Source organism: Tachypleus tridentatus, chromosome 9, assembly GCF_004210375.1.
Source record: "Tachypleus tridentatus isolate NWPU-2018 chromosome 9, ASM421037v1, whole genome shotgun sequence".
In the NCBI taxonomy this organism is placed as follows: domain Eukaryota; kingdom Metazoa; phylum Arthropoda; class Merostomata; order Xiphosura; family Limulidae; genus Tachypleus; species Tachypleus tridentatus.
In genome coordinates this window covers 125301436-125325459 of record NC_134833.1, presented here as the reverse complement: position 1 = coordinate 125325459, position 24024 = coordinate 125301436, and the positions used below count along the sequence as shown (strand labels likewise).

At 31.2% G+C, this 24024-nt stretch overlaps 2 protein-coding genes across 9 annotated transcripts in view; one reads left to right on the top strand and one right to left on the bottom strand.

Annotated features, from left to right (window-relative positions):
• LOC143226286 (claspin-like) overlaps positions 1-12525 on the top strand; it is a 70121-nt gene extending 57596 nt beyond the window's left edge. For 2 of the 4 annotated variants that reach the window (XM_076457063.1, XM_076457062.1), the window contains 4 exons: positions 431-497; positions 6142-6224; positions 7838-7987; positions 9110-12525. In XM_076457063.1, coding sequence (XP_076313178.1) covers positions 431-497; positions 6142-6224; positions 7838-7987; positions 9110-9220 — 411 coding nt within the window. In that variant the 3' untranslated portion in view covers positions 9221-12525. Of the gene's footprint in view, positions 1-430; positions 498-6138; positions 6225-7837; positions 7988-9109 lie in introns of all 4 variants that reach the window. The other 2 variants (XM_076457061.1, XM_076457060.1) reach the window with 1 other exon arrangement.
• LOC143226287 (uncharacterized) lies at positions 9077-22809 on the bottom strand. Of its 5 annotated transcripts, XR_013014539.1 has the most exons (3): positions 22315-22663; positions 11876-12523; positions 9077-9799 (listed from the first exon to the last, which is right to left on the bottom strand). XR_013014539.1 is itself a non-coding variant. In XM_076457065.1 (2 exons), the coding sequence occupies exon 2, from the start codon at positions 12484-12486 to the stop codon at positions 11929-11931; it is 558 nt and encodes a 185-aa protein (XP_076313180.1). In that variant the 5' UTR covers positions 12487-12523; positions 22674-22809; the 3' UTR covers positions 9077-11928. The 5 variants fall into 5 exon arrangements, 4 of the variants coding, with proteins under 4 accessions (XP_076313180.1, XP_076313182.1, XP_076313181.1 ...); XM_076457065.1 differs by lacking the exon at positions 22315-22663 and adding an exon at positions 22674-22809 and having other exon boundaries at positions 9077-12523; XM_076457067.1 differs by lacking the exon at positions 22315-22663 and adding an exon at positions 22674-22693 and having other exon boundaries at positions 9077-12235.
• Positions 22810-24024: the final 1215 nt, after the last annotated feature.

The following is a 24024-nucleotide window of genomic DNA, read 5'->3' as shown; positions in this document are numbered from 1 at the left end:
TTGTGCACGGTTGGTCAAAGTTACTGACCCTATTTAGTTATGGCAGAGAAAATAAAAGATAAAATATAAAGTCTTGTACTGAAAACAAATATTTCTAATGCATTTAGGAGGTTTTAAAGATAACACAAATAGTATCTGAGATTTTTGGTATGAAGAATAGTTTTTAATTGTAACAGAAAAATTGCACTCAGATGCATTACACTTGTTTTCACAAACAACTCTATATTAAAAATAATTAATTAAAAATCTGATTTTTTTGTGTACAAAAACTTGTAATCTTTACTAAAAATGTACCAAATTTTTACTGCATGTACGTACTGCATCAAAAGTATATACAAACTCTTAACTCGTATATTATATTGAAGCTGCTGTGCAAGGATTAATGTGGCTCATCCTCTTTAAGTCATATTTCTTGTCTTAAATATTCTAGGAACTGCCTGTTAACTCTAAAGACAATACCATTGTTAACAGGAGTAAAGTTTTACTGAAAACTTCAGGTATGTAATTTTTTGTTTGTTAGATTGTGTTACCTTTACTGTAAAAATATATGCATCAAATGGCTCACTTGTTTTTGTCTGTACTAAAGCAGAAATTCTATTAATGATATCAGTGTGCTGACTTACGCTCATGATTATTCACATCAGGGTCCATGGTTGGTTTATTTTGTTTGTACTGTTAAGACTGATATAAATCATACCTCAAAATAGTAAACTCTTTCAAACTGTGATAATTAATTGTATATAATTTATTATACCTGACTAATTAACTCTATCAAATAGCTTTAATTATTTTACAGTTTAATTTGAATTGGCTTTAATTAGAATATTAACCAGCCATATTGAGAAAAGTTACTAATAACTTATTGCAATGCCTAGTGGTTAACAAAATGTCCCATTCTATCCAAAAGGTGGTATAAAATCTTATGTAGCAAAAATACTGTTTTTTTTTAAAAATGGACTGCACCATTAAAGGCATGTTAATAAATTTTTATATGACAATTGCAGGTTTTCCGTCAATTTTTTGTGTTCTATACTTATTAGCAACTAGTAGATTTAGTAATGAAATCTAAGAATGTTGTAAACAGTGTAAAGTGTAATCTTAATGTTGGCAAATTAAGAGTACAATACAGTGTATTGCAGCATTTTAAACACAACTGTTCCATTCTCTTTGGTAATCGTTTTTATATATAATATCTCATAATTTTTTCTAGTTGAATGTGTCTTTGCTTGTTAACTTTTCCCCTAATTTTCATGAAAACAAAATTAGTGACAATGTAAACAAAACTGGTTATGATACAAACCTATATGAATCTGATTCGTACTTTGTTATAATCTGTTATGCAGTAGCTTGCATGAAAGACAATACTTATTATGTACGCTATATGTCAATCATATAAATATCGCATAAAGACCACTTCAGTAACAATTATAAAAATCAAATTGCATTTGACTTACTTTTTCCTATACATTGGTAGTTTTGCTATTCAATAAAGATGGTTTTACATGATGTATACATCAGAATTTTAAACATTATTATTTCATACTTATTATGCTTTATTAAAGCAAGTAATGAATAGAATGTGAAAAATTGCTAAAATGATGTAACATCTGCTTATCCAGTGATAGCACAGCAGTAAGTCTCATTGCTTACAATGTTAAAATTTGGGCTTCTGCACAATAGTGGACAGAGCACAGACAGTCCATTGTGCAGCATTGTTTAATCCTTATTCCATAAGAAACTTCTATGCCCAAGTCAGTTAATACAACAGTATGTTTTTGGACAACATGGAACTGTTGGTCCATCTCAGCTGCTTCATAGTCTAACTAAACTACAATTATTTATAAATAAATTTTAAACATATTAAAGCCAGCCTTTACTATTCATGTACTTATCAAGCTTTCTCTTAAACAAGCTTAAATTTACTGCTTCCACAACATCCACAGGCAACCAAAGGTCAAATATCCTTGAAATCTTCCCTTAAACTACCTTAATTTTACTGCATCTGCTACATATGAAAGCACTCCATTCCAAAAACCAATCACTCTATCAGAAAAATAAAGATGGCTTCTACCTTGTCAAAATTTGTGTCCCCTAGTCACATGTTTAGTATGGGAAAAAAACATGTATCAACATTATCAGTTCCATTTACAACCTTCAACACCTCAGTCAGATCCTCTCTAATTCTTGTTTTCTCTTGAAAAACAAAATCTGAGAGATTTCAACCTCTGCTTATATGACACTATGCTATTCCAGGCACTATTCTATTAGGTTGAGGAATAATTCGTGAGCGTTTTTTCAAGTTAAACAAATATATTCATAAATGAAACGCTTTCACAAAATATTTCATGTCATTTGGTAGATAATTTTTTGCTCTAATAGATGGTGTGTTTGATTTTCATATGTCTTTAATTTTTGCTTTCATTTTCAGCTCATTAAATGGAATGTCAAGTGGACAAAATCGAGCATTTTCGACACCATCTGCTTTTCGCATTTAATTTCTTGCAATTTCGTTTAAAACAATGCATACTATATACCTAGGTATTACATGAAATAAAGTATCATAATAAATATTTTGGGTTAATGTGTTCATGCATTGAAGTATTGTATAGTCTTGCATGTAATGCTTGAATGAAATTATTTAAAAACGCTCACGAATTATTCCTCAACCTAATAGTAATCCTCCTTGAACCCTTTCCAACACTTCATCTCTTTCCTGAAGTAAGAAACCTAAGACTGAACACAATACTCCAAAGTTGGCCTGACCAGTAACCTATACAATGAAATGTAATTTTTTTAGACTTGTATTTAATATTTCTGTAGATAAAACTCAAAATCCTATGTGCCTTACCACTAGCAACAATACACCGTTTGAATGGCTTAAGAGACTGATCAACCCTTTTTTTCATAACACTGTTAAGGTTATTCCTGTTCTAAAATATAGAATAGCATTTCATTTATAAAAACTAAAAACTCAAGACAAAACAAACTTTAATAATCATCTCACAGTCATTAAATATGAGCCTTCCTTTATCATCTCTCACAGGTCTTACTTCCATTCAAACATTTTGTTTACCTTCAATGTATTTAAAGAAATTATTATTAATTTTTTACATTTTCACTCAACATTTTCTCATAGATCCTTTTTGATGTCCTATTGTCCTCTTTCACAAACTCTTGATATTCTATAATTTTTTACATCTCCTGTCATACCAGTCAATTTATATTTCTTAAATTTATGATGCTTTACTTTAATTTTATCTGTTGTGCTCTTCATGAGGCAACCTTGTTTTTTTACTTGTAACTACCCATTTCTGTCTGTAAGAAATATGTTTAAAAATTTTCCAACTCTGCTCAGTTCACAAAGGTAATTGTTGTTGCATCCTTGATACCAGGTTTTGATACCTTTAGTGGGCAGTACACAGATAGCACACTATGTAGCTTTGTGCTATGTTACAAACAAACTGTCTTGTTGCATCCTTTTGGAATTTGCTTTGTTGAAACTTGACCAAAATATATTTTTCATCTCCATATATAGCAAGATATATAAACTACAAGAGGAATTATCACTTTCACCCAGCTGTTCCCCAATTTTCACCCCCTTGATCATTTTTATATTTGAAATTAATAATAAATATAGAAAAATATTGTTTCTAGTAAGTTTCAAGACTAATTGGTGATGAAAGCCATCTTGAACAGTTTCCAAAAACATTGCTGCTTCACAGTTTGACTATCAATTCCCAATCAACATGCTTGGAAGTAAAATTACCCATAATTATGACTTCATTAACAGCTGAAATCTTAATATTATTGTAAAGTTTTTTTTACTAATTTCATGAGGTTGATTGGGTGGTTTCTAACAAGTTTCCATAAAAAGCCTTTTCCCTTTATCTTCACTCACAGAATCCAAATGGATCCCATCTCCTTGCTGTTATCTTTATCTTCAACTTCTTTAGGATGTAACTTGCATTTTACATATAAAGCCACTGTTTCATACTCTGTCTCTATTAAATAGACTGTAACTCTGTATTTTGAAGAAACTATTTTCATCTAAAACATTTGCATTTAACCATGTTTCAGTTATTCTCATTATAACATAACAACAAGCCAGTAATATTTGTTAATGATTCCATGTAGTTTTTGTTTTCCAAATCATAAAAGCAAAATACAATCATTTTATAGATTTTTGTACATTATAGGATTTTTGATTTGCTTTGAGTTTTGTGCAAAGCTATACAAGACCTACCTGCACAAGTCATCCCCACTTGAGCAGTGAAAGACTAGAAAGAATGTAGCTAGTCATCACCACCACCAACTTACAGATTACTCTTTTACCAATGAATAGTGGGATTGACTGTACTATTATAATTCCCTCACAGCTGAAAGGGCAAGCATGTTTGGTATGAGCATTTGTACCTACAACTCTCAGATTGAGAGTCTAGCACTCTAACCATCTAGTCAGGCCCATTCTATATGGAAAGTTTAGAAAAATAAAACTTTTACTGTAGAATGTTAACATTACATTACACTGACAAGAAATTACTATTCTTGCTGGTATGCAGTTGTTAGTTTTTAAAAGTGTTTTTATGTTGTTCTAACATAATAGTGCTGTTTTGTGAAGAAAACAACCCTAAACACAGTAAACTTAGGCCAAACTATCCTTTTCTCTCCAACATGTGAAGGAAAGCAACATCTCAACTAGTTGCCATTTTTCTGTGCAAGAGAGAGAAATTTTATTTGACTCTTCAATAGTTTTAATGTCTCTACAGTCAAAAGAGCAACACTTTTCTCAACTGAAGTTTTAAAAATGTGTAGAATGTCATTTATGTAGGTTGTGGAGTAAACAAATGCATTTGATATGTGAACCATTTCTTTTACCTTTCATCAATTGAGGGCTTGAGTGAATCTTCAATTGTGACCTTGATTACTACAAATATCAATGTATTTATTGTATGTACTTATCTAAAAGCACTATCATTCAACATCTTTGAAGAATGAAGTAGTGGTATTTATACTAGTTTTCTGTGATAGACTTACCTTTAAATGCGTTGTGCTCTAGAACTACTCCTTAAAATGTGCAATTACTTTACAATTTTTGTTACACATTTTGATTTTGGAGCTTAATATATATGTTTACCTGTGCAAATAAAAAGGAAAATAATAGAAACAAAATAAAAGTATTTTATTTTAAAAAAAAGGAATATGTAAAAAATTTGAAAATAATTTTCAGTAGTAAAAGGAAACCTTTTTATTTGGAATCAAAAATGCAGTAGTAAACATATCCAGTTGATTTCTTGTAGTGGGGATGTTATGTACAGTCAGAACTTTCTAACTAACACTGGTACTGTTTGGTTCAGTGCTTATAATATTTAAAAGTTAAAGTTGAAATGATTTGTGGAGAAATCTAAAACTAAGCAAACAGATGGGCATATAGAAATTGTTTGTGCTATGTAGATGTATTTGAGTCTGGAAAGAGGAGGGGGTAAAATAATTTATGTATTTTCTGTATTTTGTTTTATTACAAAATAACTTTAGAATAGCCGATTAAAATGTTTGATATAATTATTATGGGAATGAAGATAAAATATAGATGGTTTGCTGGTACAGTCTTTCTACTGAGCATTTTCTACTTTAACACCCAGTACATGCTATAATGCTTTGTAAAATTAATGAATTTCAAAAATGTTTTAAACCAATAAGATCTTTTATTCACTTTATAATTAGACATAAGGAAACACAGCTATAGTTGAATGTAAGGTAAATGATTTCATAATTATTTGAGCTAGGTGTGGTCTACTGGTCAGATTGTAAGATATGATACCAACTAATGCACTCTTCCCTTTCAACTAAAAATGGATCTCTGACCTGTGCATTTACTTAAGTTGCTGTTCAGGTTAAATTCCAGTTTCATATATATTAAGATTGTGTATCTGTACTTTCAAAAAAAAAAAAAAAAAAACTTCAAAACTATTTGAACTGTACTTATGTTTTACATGGAGTAATACATAGTAAAGGTTTTACATTTTCTTTGAGTTTGTAGAAACATTCATCAAAATAAGTTTGTTTCTTTTGTTGATAATTCATTTGTATATAACAACTGATGGTAAAGTAGAGAGAAAGTTTAACATCAGTTTTGTTTAGTAGGCTCCTCCAATGAACCTGTGTCCACACAAGAAAACAGAAATTCCAGCTTTACAATCTGGTCCAAAGATTCTGCAACATTCCAAGTGAGTTTTTAGTTGATGTTCTTTTCATCTCTATATTGATATACAACAACCTTCTTAAGATCAGAATTTAAGATTCAAATACAAATATCAGGTACCTTATGTGTAGAATACATCAGGGTAATACCCCCCCTAAAAAAACATGCAAGCTACAGCTGTAAACTACCCTTTAGATGTAGATGAATCTAGAAATGGATCTAAATGGTCACTAGTGTATGGACAATTGATTTAGATTTATTTCTGGAATTGCAGAATTATACACTAATACGAAGCCATGCTTCTGCTGTAACAGTGATACTACACACACATATTAATGTAGCTTGGACATACAACCTTAAATGTTCAATCAGTATGGCTGAGACCTATAATTAGGTCTTCGAGTTTGCACTGCAAAACTGTTGGTGTTTAATTACTAAAAACCAAAATGTTTTAGTTGGTACAAGACAGTCAGGCATGTCTAGCAGTATTTAATTCCAGGTAGTGTAGTAATTTTGCAGCCTATTAAATCATACAATTTTACAAGATGTTGGTCCAAGTATATTTTAGTTGTTATTGCTTTGTTTTATTTCATCCAAGTAGAAGTACTCATTCTTTCTCCAGGTGATGGAACTTCAAAAAAATGTAGTAGTGGATGCTATGGTCAATAACAGAAATCCTAACTTTTGCACATTTTGTTAATAATCAATACTGTAAGGACATGTTATAGTATAATCTCAACATGGTAAGCATTGTGCAATGAATAGGGTGTTTTTACAAGTAGCTGCATCCAACATAGTTGCAGGTTTCTATTATCCACTTTTTTAATGTCCTTTGACAGTCATTGGCTGCAGAAGTGTCTTAAAAACTGAAGTTGAAAGGTTACAGATCAAATAGAAACTGACTATAGCTGAAGAAACAAGTCTTCATATCAGCCTTATGGTGGCTATTAGAGTCAAAATTTAGACCGCGTTTAGGGATTATTGCAGTAGGGGTAGCCATTGTTTTTCACTGTATTCTTCCATATATAGAACGTTTGTGTACTCTTCCCCCATACTTTCTGTAACACAAAATTTAACTTTTTTGTGTAAAGATGTTGTGCTATCTATGAGTATAGTTAACAAAAACTTCCTATTTTAACCTATTGCAGGCTCTGTCGACTCGCAAGCAGTTATGTTTACATGTTCATCTACCATATAAAAACCTACCATTATCTTCCCATTAAAGTCCATTAGATCTTTCATTATATCTCAGCATGCTTAAGTTGAGATAAATAAATCAAGAAACATAGCACTTTCAATAACTCTGGAATTTACAGTCACATAAGCAAAGACTATTAAGTTCAGTGAAGAATGAATGATGCTAAGGAAAAATAAACTACTCCTAATTCATAATCTACAACCTAAGCTAAACAAGTAACCAACCAAAACATTGCATCACTATGCTGACAGGCAAAAAGAGGACAGCAGTAGATATTCCTTCCCCCCTCAAGTTCTGTTTATATCAGTGTATGTTGTTGAAAGTAGTAGTTGTAAGGCTTGTTTTATTTTTCAACTTTTAGTAAAATAGATACATGTACTTTCAGCATTAGACTTCTTATGATTAGAATAAATTTGGTATGTCTAATTTCTTTATTTTAGGCTTGGAAAGGATCATTCCTTTGCCGTGATGGAAATACTTTATCACGTTTTGCAGAAAAACTGAAAAGTGCCAGTGACAGCAATGTGTTGGGCCCAAGGTGTGCCAAAAAGTTTGTCTTTCACACAGTTTCACCAAGCAAGAAGTCTAGTGTAAGTTAGCTTGTTAAATATGGTTGAAAGAATAACAAAAATGGATAATTATTGCTTTTATATTAGTGCTTGTTGAAAATTTCTACAGCCAATGAAATTAATAAAGGATTGTTTTCTCTATTGCTTTAAGATGCTCCTGCTTGTTTTGTTTCATTTTAATGGAAATGTTTCATAATTAGAGATATCTAACTACAGTTTCCTAGTCTCTAACATTGGTTCAAGGTACTGTCATATAAAATTGTTAATCAAGAGCCAGGTTCGTGTGTTTATTAACAGGGATGTTAGCTTAGCAATTCTTCACTTTTGGTAGCTTGCACCCATTTTCAATAGAAGTGCTCCACTTCCCTTACAGTTCAAAGTTATCTTTTAAGAAATACAAGATATATAAAATCTCCAATCTTGATTGACTTGTTTCTTCACACTGAAAGTACAAAAATTGATATAAAAATATTACTGTTAAAACACAGATTATTTCAACCTATAATTGCAAAATGTTAGGTCAAAATTGACGTGTACTGACCCAAAAGTCAAGTGAGCAAATGGTCTGAAATTTCCACTACAGCTTCACCTAATATAAAAGTGGACCATTTTTTATTATTTGAAATAAAGATTACAGTGTAAAATTGTGCAGATATATAGTAAAAATGATTAGGCTAAACAAACTGAACTAGCAGTTTCTAGTTCTGGTTTTTAAACAAACCATGGAGGTGAATGGTTATTATTCATAAAAAGTATTTAATATCATGTAATATTAGTTTAAGCAACTACCATTAATAATGCTTGATACAGCTGGATCAAGTGCTTGTGAGTAGTGACAAGAAACTGTTCATCTACTTTCTATGATACTTCCATGATGTTACTAACACTGTTATGAAAGGAAAAAACACCACCTTGATTAAGCGTAAGTATATTCCAAATAATAGGACTGCAGTCCTCAAGGTAATGTTGGTTATAAGCACGTGCCAGTTTCTTATTTGCTGTGACTTGTGTGTATTAACAAAATCAGTTATATTTAATTATTCCTTCTTGTTTCAATACCTAAGGTATTTTTAATTAATCTTTTTAAATTGATGTATGCATAGCAAAGGCTTTGTTTACTGAACTAATCTTTATTTAATACAGGTAACATACTCCAGAAACAATCAAGAATGCTCAAAACATCCAAAAAAGAAATGTAAACTGGACCCTATTTCAACTGACAGCTCACAAAACAGCATTTTCAATTTTCTATAACCTCACAAGCATGAAATGGGTGTTTTTATGTACAAAAATATTTAAATGTATATTAGCATGAATAAACTAGTTTTTAAAAACCACAAATGTAACATGTTCTTTTCACACTAGTTGAATTAAAAAATACAACATGAAGATTTATGTCAACCTAAGAGTGTAACAGACATACTAACTTACTAAGTAATCTGTACATGTTCTCACAAACATCTGTGTAATGTCAGTTAGTTATCAAATACAGTAAAGAAATTAAAGCAAGATGTAAAAGGTACAGTCACTAGGTATTCTTGAGATAAAGGAAATGTGTATACAACTGTTTTAACATACAATACATGTAATTCTCACTACAGAAAGCAAGGCTAAACAATATTCACCAACAGATAACAAGTAAAATACTTTGTAATAAGTATCACCTTCATAACACACAGTATATGAAATAAAATTAAATATCTATGAATTCTTTCCCATAAAAAATGAAGTTCTGCTCTGCAATAGATAAATATTTTGTAACAACCACCTGGGACTGTTGGTGAGCTGATTACTCTCTTGTCAATCATTTGGAAATTAGCTTTTATTAAATACCTGAAAATTGACAAAAAGGTACCAGTGTAATATCAGCAATACCAAATATTTATTAATCATGCACAAGTAAGTTTACTTTCACTATATCTGTTATTTAAGAATTGCAAAAGTGAAATTTTGTACCCAAGTTCACTGAACTCAAAATATTGCCACTTTTCAATGGCACATATAATAATCAGTTTTGGAAAGTAGTTGCATGATTCAATGATATCAACCCTGTTCCTATTATAACAAATATTTGACTGATAAGAAACTGTCCAGGTAGAAATACCTCTTAACACCATACAACTTGAGTTCTAGTCATTTTTAAAGCTACAAGGATAGGAAAATGAAATTATGCAAAATAATACTAATGTTACATAAAGAGCTGGTCTAATACAAAAGTACATTGATTTATTATACAAAACAGAAAATATGTGCAAAAGGAATTGTGTTCAAAATATTTTCACAAAACAGATTTTAAACATATCAAAATATATCAGTATGAACTCAAACTATGTTCATAGATATACGAAACTTATTTCCAGATAAAAGTGAATAATTAACACATTGGGCATGCAAGTGTTTATTTACTTGTGCACTTCTGTATGCAGATTAGATGATGCAAGTTTTATTTTAAACTATTAGTAATTGAATAGATACTTTGTAATAATATATAAGTTTGGCTAATGGAACTATCAATAATTTTAATCACACAAAAATAATTGATAATACATATTTCATTACAGGTTTAGAAGTATTCTATTCAGGCCTATATTCAGAACACAATCTTTTGCATATCTTTTGAATATTGGTCAAGTCAGCTTTGCCACTGAGAGAAGGTACTAGCAGTCACAGTGACCAATTACTTATTTTACTGATCACCATCTAACCCCTGTTCACTCTTAATGATCCTCTAAACATGCACATTAACAGAGAAAAAAACATACTTCAAAGACACTATTTTGATTTAACTATCTGTTAAAAAGCTCAGTCAAATTAGCTAACCCTGTAGGGTTTTTTCTTTTAATCAAGAACACTTTAATTTTCCTACAGTTTATATTCTCTTTCTTAATGAATTCAACACTTGAAGTGATTATGTTTAACCACATCTTCAAATACACGAGAGAAAATTTTCAGAGGTTTTTGCTGTTTTTTCAATCTAACAGAATTAAAAGAATAGATGTTTACAGTATACAGTATCAGATTTTCCTTTCAATTGAACACTTTAACACCATCTACAAAATATATTTTGAATAAAACAAACTGTACTAGAGAAAATTTAAATGAACCATGTGACAAAACTGAGAAAGCAAAAATTAGTAGTTTTTTTTCTGTTTCAACTTATCCTAACATCTGCAGAAACAAAGAGAAGACATTATTATCCATGTTGGTATAAATTTATTTATTCATTCACTTGTACTATTTCTGAAAAATAAACATTTACAAAATCTTCTTGTAATTGTTATACATCTGTGGGAAAATACTTTTTCAATCATTGTCACAAATAATGGTCAAAATTTACAAAAGGGGTCCAAGGTACTTAAAATTTACCTATTATTAAATTAAGTATGTGTTAAGATTGAAAGCAGCTTTTAAAAAATCAAATGTACTTCATACAGTACAATACAGCACTGAACATGGTGTGAGAAGCATGACAATAAGAAAGTAAAACAAAAACTAAATTTATATTGTAAGAAGCATAAACATCTTTTGTTAGTTAAAGTCATAACATGTATTACGTGTTTTAACATTTCTTTGGAGTATTCATGTAAACTTGTTACTAAACCGATGCCTGACACTCTGGGCAATTGCATACAAATGATTAATCACAAGGTTAATAATTAACACTTCACCTACTTAATAACTACTGATTTAAGTAACAATGTTAAATTCATAAAATACCAAAAGTTTGAAATCAAGTGAATAAAAGTCCTACTATTTTACTAAAAACTTTATCAGAGTTTTTAAAAATTACAGTTTTCCAATGCAAATTATATGTATTTTATTGACTGCAGTTCAATCACAGGTAAAAAACTTATAATTAAACATTCAATACTACAACTGGCCAAAGGTAAAAACTAAACACATTTTTACCTGTGTGTTTGGAAGTACCATTCTAATAAAATGTAAAACTCATGGTCAGTAGTCTATTTTGTAGAATAAAATTCAGGAGCACATGGAGCTGTTGGACCATTAAAATATTGGTTCTCTCCAGTATAAGCTGAATAGGGTGGTGGTGCATAATTTGGAAAAGACTGACTGACAGGTTCATTAGGAGGATTAACTCTCCCAGTTTCACAGAAATGTTGATTTGGTCTTCCATCAAAAACATTTGTTCCTGGTGGTGGTGGGGGATAAAGCTGAAAAGGTGTAACTCCTGACACAATAGGTGGTTGTGTGTTTACCAGTTGTGGTTGCTGTTGGGTCAGAGCTTGTTGAAGCATCATCTTTGTTCTGATATACAAAATAATTCCAAATATTAGTATTGTAAAACCAAAAACAAGAAGCACTGGTCCAATTATTCTACCTGGCTCTGGACCCCTGTCAAAAAAGGGATCATCAAAAGGAGGGTATTTTGGTTTATATGCAAACCCAGTAACAAAACAACCCATGAAAATCAATCCAAACCCAGCAAAAGTTAATACTCCCCCACACCTCATTCTTGTAACATACTGCATGCTTTGTGGATTTTGAAACTGGAACATGACTCCTGTAGTAGTTCACAGATGTACAAGATCGTTTCTGAAATTTAAAAGAAACATTTCTAATATGCAAGTACATTGTCTAGATTTCTGAACACAAAATTAAAAGTGAAATATACTAGATACTGCTTATTGTGGTCACTTCAAGGCACAATTGCACTGATAACAATAACTGAACAAAAATGTTAACCAATGAAATAAAAATTTAGCAGTTACAGTAATTTCTATTGATACAGCATAGCAAAAATATTACCTAAAAGTCTGAAAGCTCACATAAAAACACTTGACATGTTTAAGAACAAGTAAAGAAAAAAACCGACAGAATTAGAAAAATTAATTCAATGTTACTGTCTTTTTTTTAGCAGCAAAGTCTAGTTTCATTTCCACTCAGCCTTCAGATCATTTAGCTGATTAGAATCAATATGGACTTTTATACCTTTGGTCACAACTTAGTTATTCTGATAACATTATCTGTGATATGTGACAACTATAAGCAGCATCCTATGTACTTGTATGTATATTTTTATCACATGCATGTATATAACTACAGAAGTTACCTTATTACCTATATGAATACTTTTATAAAAGTTTTAGAACACTTGCTACATACTTAATACTTCAACAAAAACAAGTCCTTTTTCTTTCATCCATGTTTCATTTGGTGTGGCATTCTGAAATTAAGATATACTTTGGACTTTTCTAAGGATAAAATATTTTATTTCTACAATTTGTTTTTTATAAGTTACAAGTCCTCATCTCTTTACTGGAATTAGAGGTTTCATATATTTTCTTTATTCCCCAGCTTGTAATGTTACCTTAAGAAGCAACTAACTTACCCCCCTCAGTTTCTTATTTTTTAACTTGACTAATTAAAATGCATGTACATTATAGTTAAGGTTAAAGAAATATAATATCATGTTTCTCTTTTCTAGTTTACATACAATCACATTTAAATGAGTGTGTGTGAAAACCTTCAATGAAAAATATATCAAAAGTTTAATTTTTTTATAACATGATACATCTGTTGATTTTAGTATAACTGCTACGTTCAATCGAGGTGGATTAACTGAAGCACGTCATTAGAATTCACTTTTTTGTGTTTGTTCTACCTAAAAGAAATCATCTGTCTTGTAATTGTTCTAAGTATTTGTTATTTTTTATCTTATTAATCTCAATTGAATTTTGTATTGAATTAACCACATTTAAGCAGGACTCCATCAACAACTACTGATTTTACTATACAGTCATTGAGAAGACTCTCAGGTCATCCATCTTAAGTAACCTGTTCATGTGAAGATTATGCTAAATGTATGGATATTGTCATATATACATATACGTACATACACACACACACACACACACACAGAGGCTTAATTTTAATTTATCGAGTATTATCATCAATTCCACACCTTTGAATTTAAACCTAGTTCTGAGTGCCATACCAATGTACATTGAAATAGTATAATCAGAGGTAACTGTGCTGTTTTTGTTTACCATAGTAAATAAACCATAAGGTAGAAGTGCCTGACTGCAAATCCACTGAAAACTTGATTAAAAGAAGCTCGTAACCTTGCAGATGAAAAGCTATGAAATTGATCTTTACACTAATAAAAATTCAATTTTATTATTTTTGGAGTTTCATGGATCAAATGTCAAAATATTTCTAAAGGGGAACACTACTTTTTCTTCAGAACTTCTAACACAGTTATTCAATCCCTAGTCAAACTAATCCTAAAACAAGTCTTAGTTTGTTTGACCTAATGTTTCTAAGAAATATAAGGCAACCCATCAATTAATCTTTAACCATTAACATTTTGACCATATAACACTATCAGGATGGAAACAGTTCATGTATATTTTGCCTAAACAAAACCTTTGTAACAAGTTTGCTTCAAATGAAAATTGGTAGTTTTACCTATTGAGTGATTTGTTTTAAAATCTTTACACTAATAAAAATTCAATTTTATTATTTTTGGAGTTTCATGGATCAAATGTCAAAATATTTCTAAAGGGGAACACTACTTTTTCTTCAGAACTTCTAACACAGTTATTCAATCCCTAGTCAAACTAATCCTAAAACAAGTCTTAGTTTGTTTGACCTAATGTTTCTAAGAAATATAAGGCAACCCATCAATTAATCTTTAACCATTAACATTTTTGACCATATAACACTATCAGGATGGAAACAGTTCATGTATATTTTGCCTAAACAAAACCTTTGTAACAAGTTTGCTTCAAATGAAAATTGGTAGTTTTACCTATTGAGTGATTTGTTTTAAAATGCCCAAATACTGGTATTCTACAAAAAACATGAAAATTAACCTGTTGACTGCCAGTGTTTATACGGTCTATGAGAAATGAACAGGGAACTATCCAGACTTGAAAAGTCCATATTTTTGTGATGCTTTTAAAACATCATGGCATCAAACAAATAAAGATTTTATATTTTAAAAGTGGAATCAAAGTTTTATTAGAAAAAAGAGATTTATGTTATTATTGCTTTGATCACTTGAAGTATGCAAGCATACCATGTATTTTATATTCCTTTGTTTCACACAGAGTTTGAAATTCATATATGAAGGTGTATGTAGTTTAGCATGGAATGCTAGCCAATCAAAGGGAAGCAATGTTCCTTTGGCTCTAGTTAACTCCCGTTATAAGTAATCCAACTAACATGTCCCATGTGCCTTTTTGTGGGAAATATTTCTTTAGAGTTGAACATACAACATAAAAATAGTAATTTTTTCCCTACTAACGGGTCAAGTAATCCCAGAAAAAGATAAACTTTCTTATTTGCTGATGAGAATAACCAACAGTCAGCAAGTAGAATGTGTCCTTAAAAGAGTAGCATGATTTCTCAACTTAGAACAGATTCTTGACAAAGCTCTAGACAGATGCATATCTAGATTTAGAGTTCTACCCACTAAAGACACTGTCCTTCAGAATACTCTTTTTAATGTTTCTTTGTGAACTGAATAAAAATTGTTTCATTTTATTACACACTGTATCCAATTTCTTTCATTTCCAAACTCAGGTTTAGAAAACAACAGGGGATTCTACATAATTTTCATAGAAGAAATCTGAATTATCTAACTATCCAATTACTCTTAGAGAAAGTTCCTATTTTTCTCTTGATGAGTGCATTTTACCATACATTTCTTCAATATTAATTATATTTTTAAAAAAATTTTGTGCTCAAGGAAATGACATATTTAACACGTCAAAGGCCTTAAAATTTATTACCAAGAGGAAGAGTTAGTCATTAACAGATGATTGTCCAAGAAAAGGTCAGATCTTAGAAAAGTTCTTTCCTGGCTGTCAGACTTTTGCCAATATTGTGGTTTAGTTCTTTCACCTGAAACATGGTACAGGTGACTGAGTGTTATCATGATGGCCAGTTCAAAACTACATATGTTATCTCTACAGGAATCACGCTTTTGCTGGCTGAGGCCACCCAAGAATAGTCAAAGCCAACTATGGATGCTACTGGTGACTTTGGCCATACACCTCACCTGTTTGTGCCAGTAGTTGAGAAAATTGGGACTAAATGGTGAAGTTAATGGTCCATAGGGCATTTACTACTCTCTCCATGATGCAAGGTATATAGCCAGCATACCCTGACTGGTCACAGAGACACCTGGAGCTGTGAAGAACTAATAAGCTGCTTATGGTAACTTGCCATTTGTCACCCTTTAACTACATGTATATGGGTACCTCATAATACACACTATGCCTACAATAAGCAGATCATTTCAGCTTGGTAATGGCCAAGATAGTCTGTAGGTGAGAGGTTTATTCTCCAAAAAGGTAAGTACTTGAAATGGTTTGATTCAGGAACAAGCAGTACACAGTACACTTGGCACACAGAAGTAGAACAACAACAGGAATGGGAGAGAGCAAAGGATACACATTGTGAAAATCAAGCTCCAGGAGTGATGGATTAGACAATCTCACATGCAAAAAAGGTATGACACATCACGATGAAAAAAAAGACACAAGATGTGTGTACAAGAAGAGATGGAAAGGTGGGAAGGGGAATAAAGGGTTAGGTAAAAAGGAAATGTAAGTGATGAACAACACGCTGCATTGGTCATCCCAGAACATAGCAAGAACATGGATGAGAAGGCAGAAAGGAGAAAGAAAACGATCAGTCCCAAATGAGAGTATCCACCACCAGAGCTGATGGGTGATAAACAGGAAACCAGAATAAAGCAGTTTGATATAGAAGGGTGAGGCAAATGCAATTAATAAAGGAGTACGAGGTTGAAAATTAACCTAATAGGATTCTAATGATCCAATTGTGAAAGACTGTCTACAATGATGTCCAGGGTGTTTGGGAAAAGGTAGGCAATCAAAGTCACCCAAGTAGAATGGACCCAAAAAAGAATATCTAAAATCTATAAGCAGATGGTTCTGAAATAACTAATGGATTACATGGAGCAGGAGAGGATTATTGGACTGCATACAGCTGAAAAGGATTAAAGAATTGTATGTAGCTGAAAAATAATAAATAGTTGTGCATTTCTTGATAGTTTGTGCAAGACCATACTGTGAAATTGTTTAAATGAGCAACAATAATAAAATCCACCAGAATAGGGAGAAAAATGCTGAAGTTTAAGTGGTCCACCTAATGAGCAAGATCCTCCAAAAAATGGGAAAGAAAAAGGGCCCATGAGGACAGGGAATCCCTGGAATGGTTTCATTAGATGCACAGTGCCCACTGAAGGGGATGAATATGAGTGCAGCTGAATGGAAACAGATTTCAGGAAAGCCATAGTCCTCAATAAGAGAACCTAATATACAGTTAGAAGAAAGGTACAAATTTAGGTGACTAATGAGGTCTAGCAAACATGTCAGAAAAAATTGGGCATAAATGAGATGCAAGTTAGAAAGTAACCAGAGGTGAATAATATGGAACAGAGGAAGGAGCAAGTTGAAACTTTAGACAAGCCATCCTAAGTAAGCAGCTTCATGAATAAAAGGAAAGGAAGAGGAGAAGCCTGTTGATCATGTTGAACTGGAACTATAGTTCCAGACCATGGAATTGATAAAGAAAATCCCACAAGTTGTGAAAGAAAAGTAGGGGCTAATGCTATTCCAAATTGAAGGACATGAAACTGATAGATACCTTTTCCATGGATAAACTGGTGCAAGTTCATGAGGCAGGGTTATTAGATCATGGGGAACTGCATCCAGTTCATCTTCCTTCGTCATCCATAAGAAAGACTAGAGGAGTAAAAAAAAAGTTCATTCTAAAAGTGAGGGTTGACCAATATACAAATTATGCTATTCCAGTCTTTATGGATAGAACACAGAAGCAAAAAGTATCAATCTGTATAAGGGTTAGGATATCATTGTTTCCCTAACAAGTTCAAAACCACCCCACCCAGGAGCAAGCCTCAACTTCAGTACAGCAAAACCCATGGATTACAATACATAACTGGCCAATGCATCAGATGAAACCTCTGTGAAATACCAACAAACAGTCACCATGGGTTTTGTTAAAAGTCACCACATAAAAAATGGCATTATCACCCAATATTTCTGCCCATATAGTAGAATCACTAAATCTTCAAATCAAGGGGAAATTTCTTGGCTCTAAAGTCCAGCTAGAGTTCAATCAAACAGTGGAAAGCTTCAACTCCAAAAAAGGCTCAAATCCACACTTCAGTAACTACCTTCTTAAGGTGGCATTGTCAGGCTAATATACCAAGATAAACCTAAACAACAGAAAGAAGGACTACCATATGAGAGCTCTGACAAGGGCAAAGGGAACCATCCATCGAATACCAGCCATTGACACCTTGGCAAGGTTGAACTAAATTGAGTAAGTCTCTGTTCAGGATGCTTTTCTCTACCCCATTTCTTTTTCTGGGTTATTACCATTATTATTCTTTTAAAGAATTTATCTTCATGATAACTCTGTAGTTATCTTTACCTTGTAATATTGTACACCAGTATCATTTGCATTTGGTATAAAATACAAAATTTAAGGCCAGGGTAAACCAGGCCACTGGAATTAGTTCCATAAATTCAAACTTAATACAAGTTAAAAAAGCATGTGTGTGAATAAAAATATTACAGATAATTATAATGGATATTTCATTCATTGCAAACACATTTTGATCTACAAATAAAACTTTACTGCATTTTATGTATTTAAAAAAAATTAAACATGTTAAGTACTGTATCAAAGACTTATTCTTTTTCCTCACTCAAGTGTGATTAATTATAAGGTTTTCTGGACCCACTCTTACTTTCTTTTTCACCAATCATTGAATGTAGTACATTCTCTTTCTTTCGTGCTTACATGTGCTCTCTCTCATAATGAGTATTTAGAAGTACAGCAAAATAAAAATATGTGAAGGTGAAGAAGAGTCAGATGACTCGGCAGGAAGAAGTGGCAAATGAACCAACTCTAAAAAACCATTCACTTTCAGTAATAAGTGGATGGCTAATGAGGGTGAACAAATAAGTTGGTTACTTTGAGAAAAGTCTGTTCAAACAAGAAGAAAATGGACCAACACCACATATGATAAAAGCATTGAACATCATGATGAAAATTAGTCATTTGAGACTGATTTAAACATGGAACACCTCTGAGAAAGAAGTGATAGTTGTCCCAGATAAAATAAAATAAAATAAAAGACTTGTGGAATGGAGTCACAAATGGAATAAAAAGAGAATTCCCAAAGTGGAAACACATCCACAGAAATGTAAATTGCTAAAAGGTCAACTTTGTTAAAAAAATTCAATGAATGTAAGACAGCCAATTAGTCACTAAATTCAAAGCTCCCAAAATGAAAGAGGTCAACAACTAACTGTAGTTGTGAGTCCAAGAGAAAATCAAAAACAAGTAGAGGTTTCTCAAGAACAAGTCCCTCCCTGTCTATGAACATTAGAAATGACTAAAGTTAATGGAATATGTCAATATAGGTTGTACAGGCAGATATAACTAAAATATACTGATACGCCTACTGAACTACTCAAATATCAAAAACACTGACATAAAAAGACTGTTCTGCAGATAACCAAACATGAAAATGGGGAGATTATCCAAAAGTAATACCCTACACAACTTAAGAGGCATCCATCAACAAATGTTAATCCAGACAGGGTGGATGAAGATAGGTGCTTTATTTAAATAATCATGTGGAAACAATGAGCCACCATAACAGTGAAAGATAAAGAGACGGAGATAAAAAAATAAGTGAAATCAGTGGATCATAGACATGTTCCACTAATCTTAAGTAATCCATTAAAGGAGACAAAAAACACATCCAGAGAAAAGAAACAAAAATCCTTAAAAGTGAGAATCTCATATGTAAAAAGAAGAGTGTTGACTCCTATACAGTATCTGACTCATTTAGAAGTCTATACTGACTTAACAGTCTGATCAGTCTACCAAAGGAGAAAGGACACTCTAAAAAATTAAGATAGCATTAGCAAGTACCCATTATTCTATTGAACATATCCAATTATTCTTGGAGAAAATCTGTATATCAGAAAATACCACACAATGTATAACCAACACTAACTCTCATTAGATGCTTCTGGTTTCAAATACATATTTATTTGTAACCTTAACCATTTAAAACAAAATGTGATTGGACAGGAGCAAAATTAGAAGTAGATGAGGTTTGACAGGATATTGCCAATCTTTAACAGAGGAAAACTAGGAATGTTTGAAGATATATTCAGATTTTAGAATAAAAAGAACCAATACCACACAATTTTATTCCACAAGTTTTAAAGAATATCAAGGATCAGATACAAGTCTTTCTTTCATTTTTGATAACTCAGTAGGTAGGTGTCTAAAGATTGAGGAGTTACTAATGTTAGTTCTACCTTTAACCCTTTCACAATGGATCAAAGGTCATGTCATTACATTTGTTGACTTGCATTCAAAATTTATTGAACTGTTATTTTATGAATTTATGTCAATAAATATGGAATCAAATTGTAGTTTATAATTCAAACTTTAATATATGCAAATTTATTTCCTAATTTAAAAGTAAATATTTAAAAAAAACATACCAAAATGTAGCTTTTAGTGAGTTATATGGTATATTTAAAATTAGACATATGTGATGTCAAACTACTAAATCTATATTTTCTTACAAATTTTGAATTCAAATTACCAATATTGACAAGTAAGAAATAAAATAAGAACCTCATAACTCTTTATTTTGTTCATATATGGCTTATGTACAGTGAATTATATGATATCAATATAGTTATTTATGATGTTTTGGTTATTCAACTGTATATATATATATAAAACTAAAATTTTGTTCAATATCCTCAGTGTGCAAAATTTTAAAATACTTAGCAACCTATGTCCAGCAGCATCTGAGTTTAAAAGTCATAGCTAGAAAAGATAATTCTTTGCTTGATTTATTATTCTATATTTTAAGAAAAATATGTAATAATTTATTTCTAAATAGTATTCATCTTTAAACATATATAATGTACAATAATGAAAATGTGACTGTATAATACAAAATACTAGTCTACTAAAAGACAGCCACGATCAGGTCAGTTTTATATCACTGGATATGTTAACATGAGTGCATATGCACCATGTCAATGCAAGTTATGAAAGGTTAGCTAAACATGATTAGAAAGTGAATATAATAAAAAAAATAATAAATATATATAAATGTTTAATGTTATCAGACTTAAGATACTTAGGCTAAACATCTGTATTTTCATCTTATAATCTTTAGTCACTCTAGCATAAAAAAACAAATTTATATTTCCTAATTTGTTTTTATGATGGTTACAATGTTGGTCAAGTGACAGACACCAGATAGTTAAAGCATAGAAAATAACATAAAATTCAGTCTTACTGAAAACAAACATTTGAAATGTACTTAGGAGGTATTAGAGATTAGGCAAATAATATCCGAGATTTTTGGGGCAAAGAATAACTTTTTAATCATAACATGAAATCATTTTACACTTGGACTAGTAACCAAACAGACTTAATATTTTCACAAATCTTTAGTAAAAATATTTCATTAAAAGTCTATTTTTTGTGTATTAGAGCTTGTAATTTTTGCTAAAAGTCTGCCAACTTTTGTGAAGGAACAACACACATTGTATCAAAAGTTATAGAATAGATATATAAAGTGTGCAAATGTGTATATAAACTCTCATGTATATTTTAAATTGTAGTGTACAATGGTTGGATGAAAGAAAGTCAGTGTTTATATCAATGGAATTCAACCAATCTGTACTCTAGTGAAGTGTTGAAGGGATCATTGCTTGGGTCTTTGCCTTTTCTTTTTGACATTTATGATATTGATAATGACAGAATTAGCTAAGCCTGTTGTCCTTCTTTTCTTATAGTTAAAATACATTAAGAAATTTTAATTTATACCTATATGATATCCCTTCCATTCAGCAAACTAGTTTGATCTTGCTATTTATTATATTCTATTAAACACATATACATTGTATACGCATTCTACCAACCGAGAGTTAGGAAACTGTATGCTTAACTACTTGGAAGGTAACTTATGCTAATGATTTACAAAAGGTAATTTGACATCATGGCTTAGTTGAGGATTTACGTTTTATATCTGTATGACTCTTTTACACCATGGGTATAATCTTTATATGACCTTCAGACTGAACTATGATGCTCTTTTAAATGTCGCTAACTATTAATTTTTTTTCGACATCTGAGGGTGCTAACAATTGTTCAAAAACACCCCCTTCCCAGGAGGATATACGGGGTTGAAAGATAACTGAAATTTGAGGGAGTTTTTTTTCCATAAAACAAATGCAAAAAGCTCGTTATATGGTAATACTATATTTACATACCTAGTAAAACACAATGTCAACTTCCTGTTTGCGTACTGTTAATAGTTTGGTCCTGTGCATGAACGTAGAACTTAAAGTTGAATGTTTCATTTTCAGCTTTCACACTCAATCTCAAGATTGAAATCAAACGTATGACAAGTTCAGTGACAAAACTTATACAACAGCAATACTTTGATTATTGCAAGTTATGATGAAATTCTTCTAGCTGTCAAAAAATGTTTAAGCTATGATGTTACATTAAGAGTTTACTTACGAAACACTATGTCGAAATATTCATATACATAAGTATGCGCTTTTGAAATGAAAATCTATACAAATTTCACATTAAATTCGTCATACTATTGCACAATCCCACTTACCTCATTACAACCCATATGTAATAATTCACCTCGATCGCCTATGGGCTAACTCCAATACGAAGGTAAATAACCAATCAGGGAATAATACAAGGCCTCCTAGATAATTCGTTTAACACATAAAAATTTCTACAAATTCTGATTTTTTTCGCCAAGAGTCTAATAACATTAACGTGTAAAATGCATGAAAAAAGGCCAGTTTATAAATAACAAGTCGAAAAATGTTAAGCATTTTTAATTTACCTTTCCCTCATCAAGATGTTGATTTCAACGTAAAAATGAATAATTCGTGAATGACGAAGAGGCTCAATCTATTCTTGGATTCGCCACTCTCTGTGCAAACCTTAATAGAATCTTCAATAATAAAACATCTTAAACAGTAAAGATTCAGCTCAAATAACACTTTAAACCCATTATCATTGACTGCTAAGGCTGTACACGTATAAAAATAAATTTTAAAAACATTCATATTAAACTTACAAATAAACAAAAATCAGTTCAAAATAGCCCCTTTGTAATTATTTTTATTAGTTTAGATGATGGAATAGCCAATATAGAACGATTGGTCTAATATTGTCCCAAGATGTTACGTTATTATTTTTTTGAAAGCCTACAATAAAAACGGCTTGCACCCAAATCTTTGATAGAACAATACTAAATAAGGTACTGCGAAAGTTGCAGAGGTATTGAAAAGTCTATTTCTTTCTTTTGTATTTTACGTGAGCTAAAAACATCGTATTTCTAGTCAAGAGTGAAATTCTGCTAGTACCGAGCACTGGAACTTATTATTTAATACGTAGTGATACCAGGACTTTTTTATCTGCTTTGTCATTTTTTATGTTTACAGGCAGATTTTTTCGTTTTCAAAAACAGGTTGGCTTCACTCAAATGAATTTCCCAAATTTTTTTTTTTTTTTAGAATTTCACCCTTGGTTTCGGGGTAAACGATATTATCATTACCCTTTGAAGTTAGGATTTTACAAATATGAGGTGTTTCTTTAAAAAGCTGAAGTACAGCATGAAACAAGAATTACTAGCTAATAACAAATGTAGATTTTCAATGCTTTGTACAGTTTACAATCGGTGTCTTTAAAGAACCAAATCTTATATTATGCGTGAAGTGAAAAACTAAAAAAAAAAATCAATATGCATAATATTAATACAATATTATAATTTTATTACACAAATTCGTAGAATAATTTATTGGAAAGTTACAAAGGTTTATTTAAAGCTATTTTTGGACATATATGTTTTATTTGAAAAGGCTGTTTTTTTTTTCTGGTATAATTTTATCTGAATTTAGTGGGGGTTGTTTCTCAGTCTGTAAATATACTTGCCCATTGCGATGTGTTAC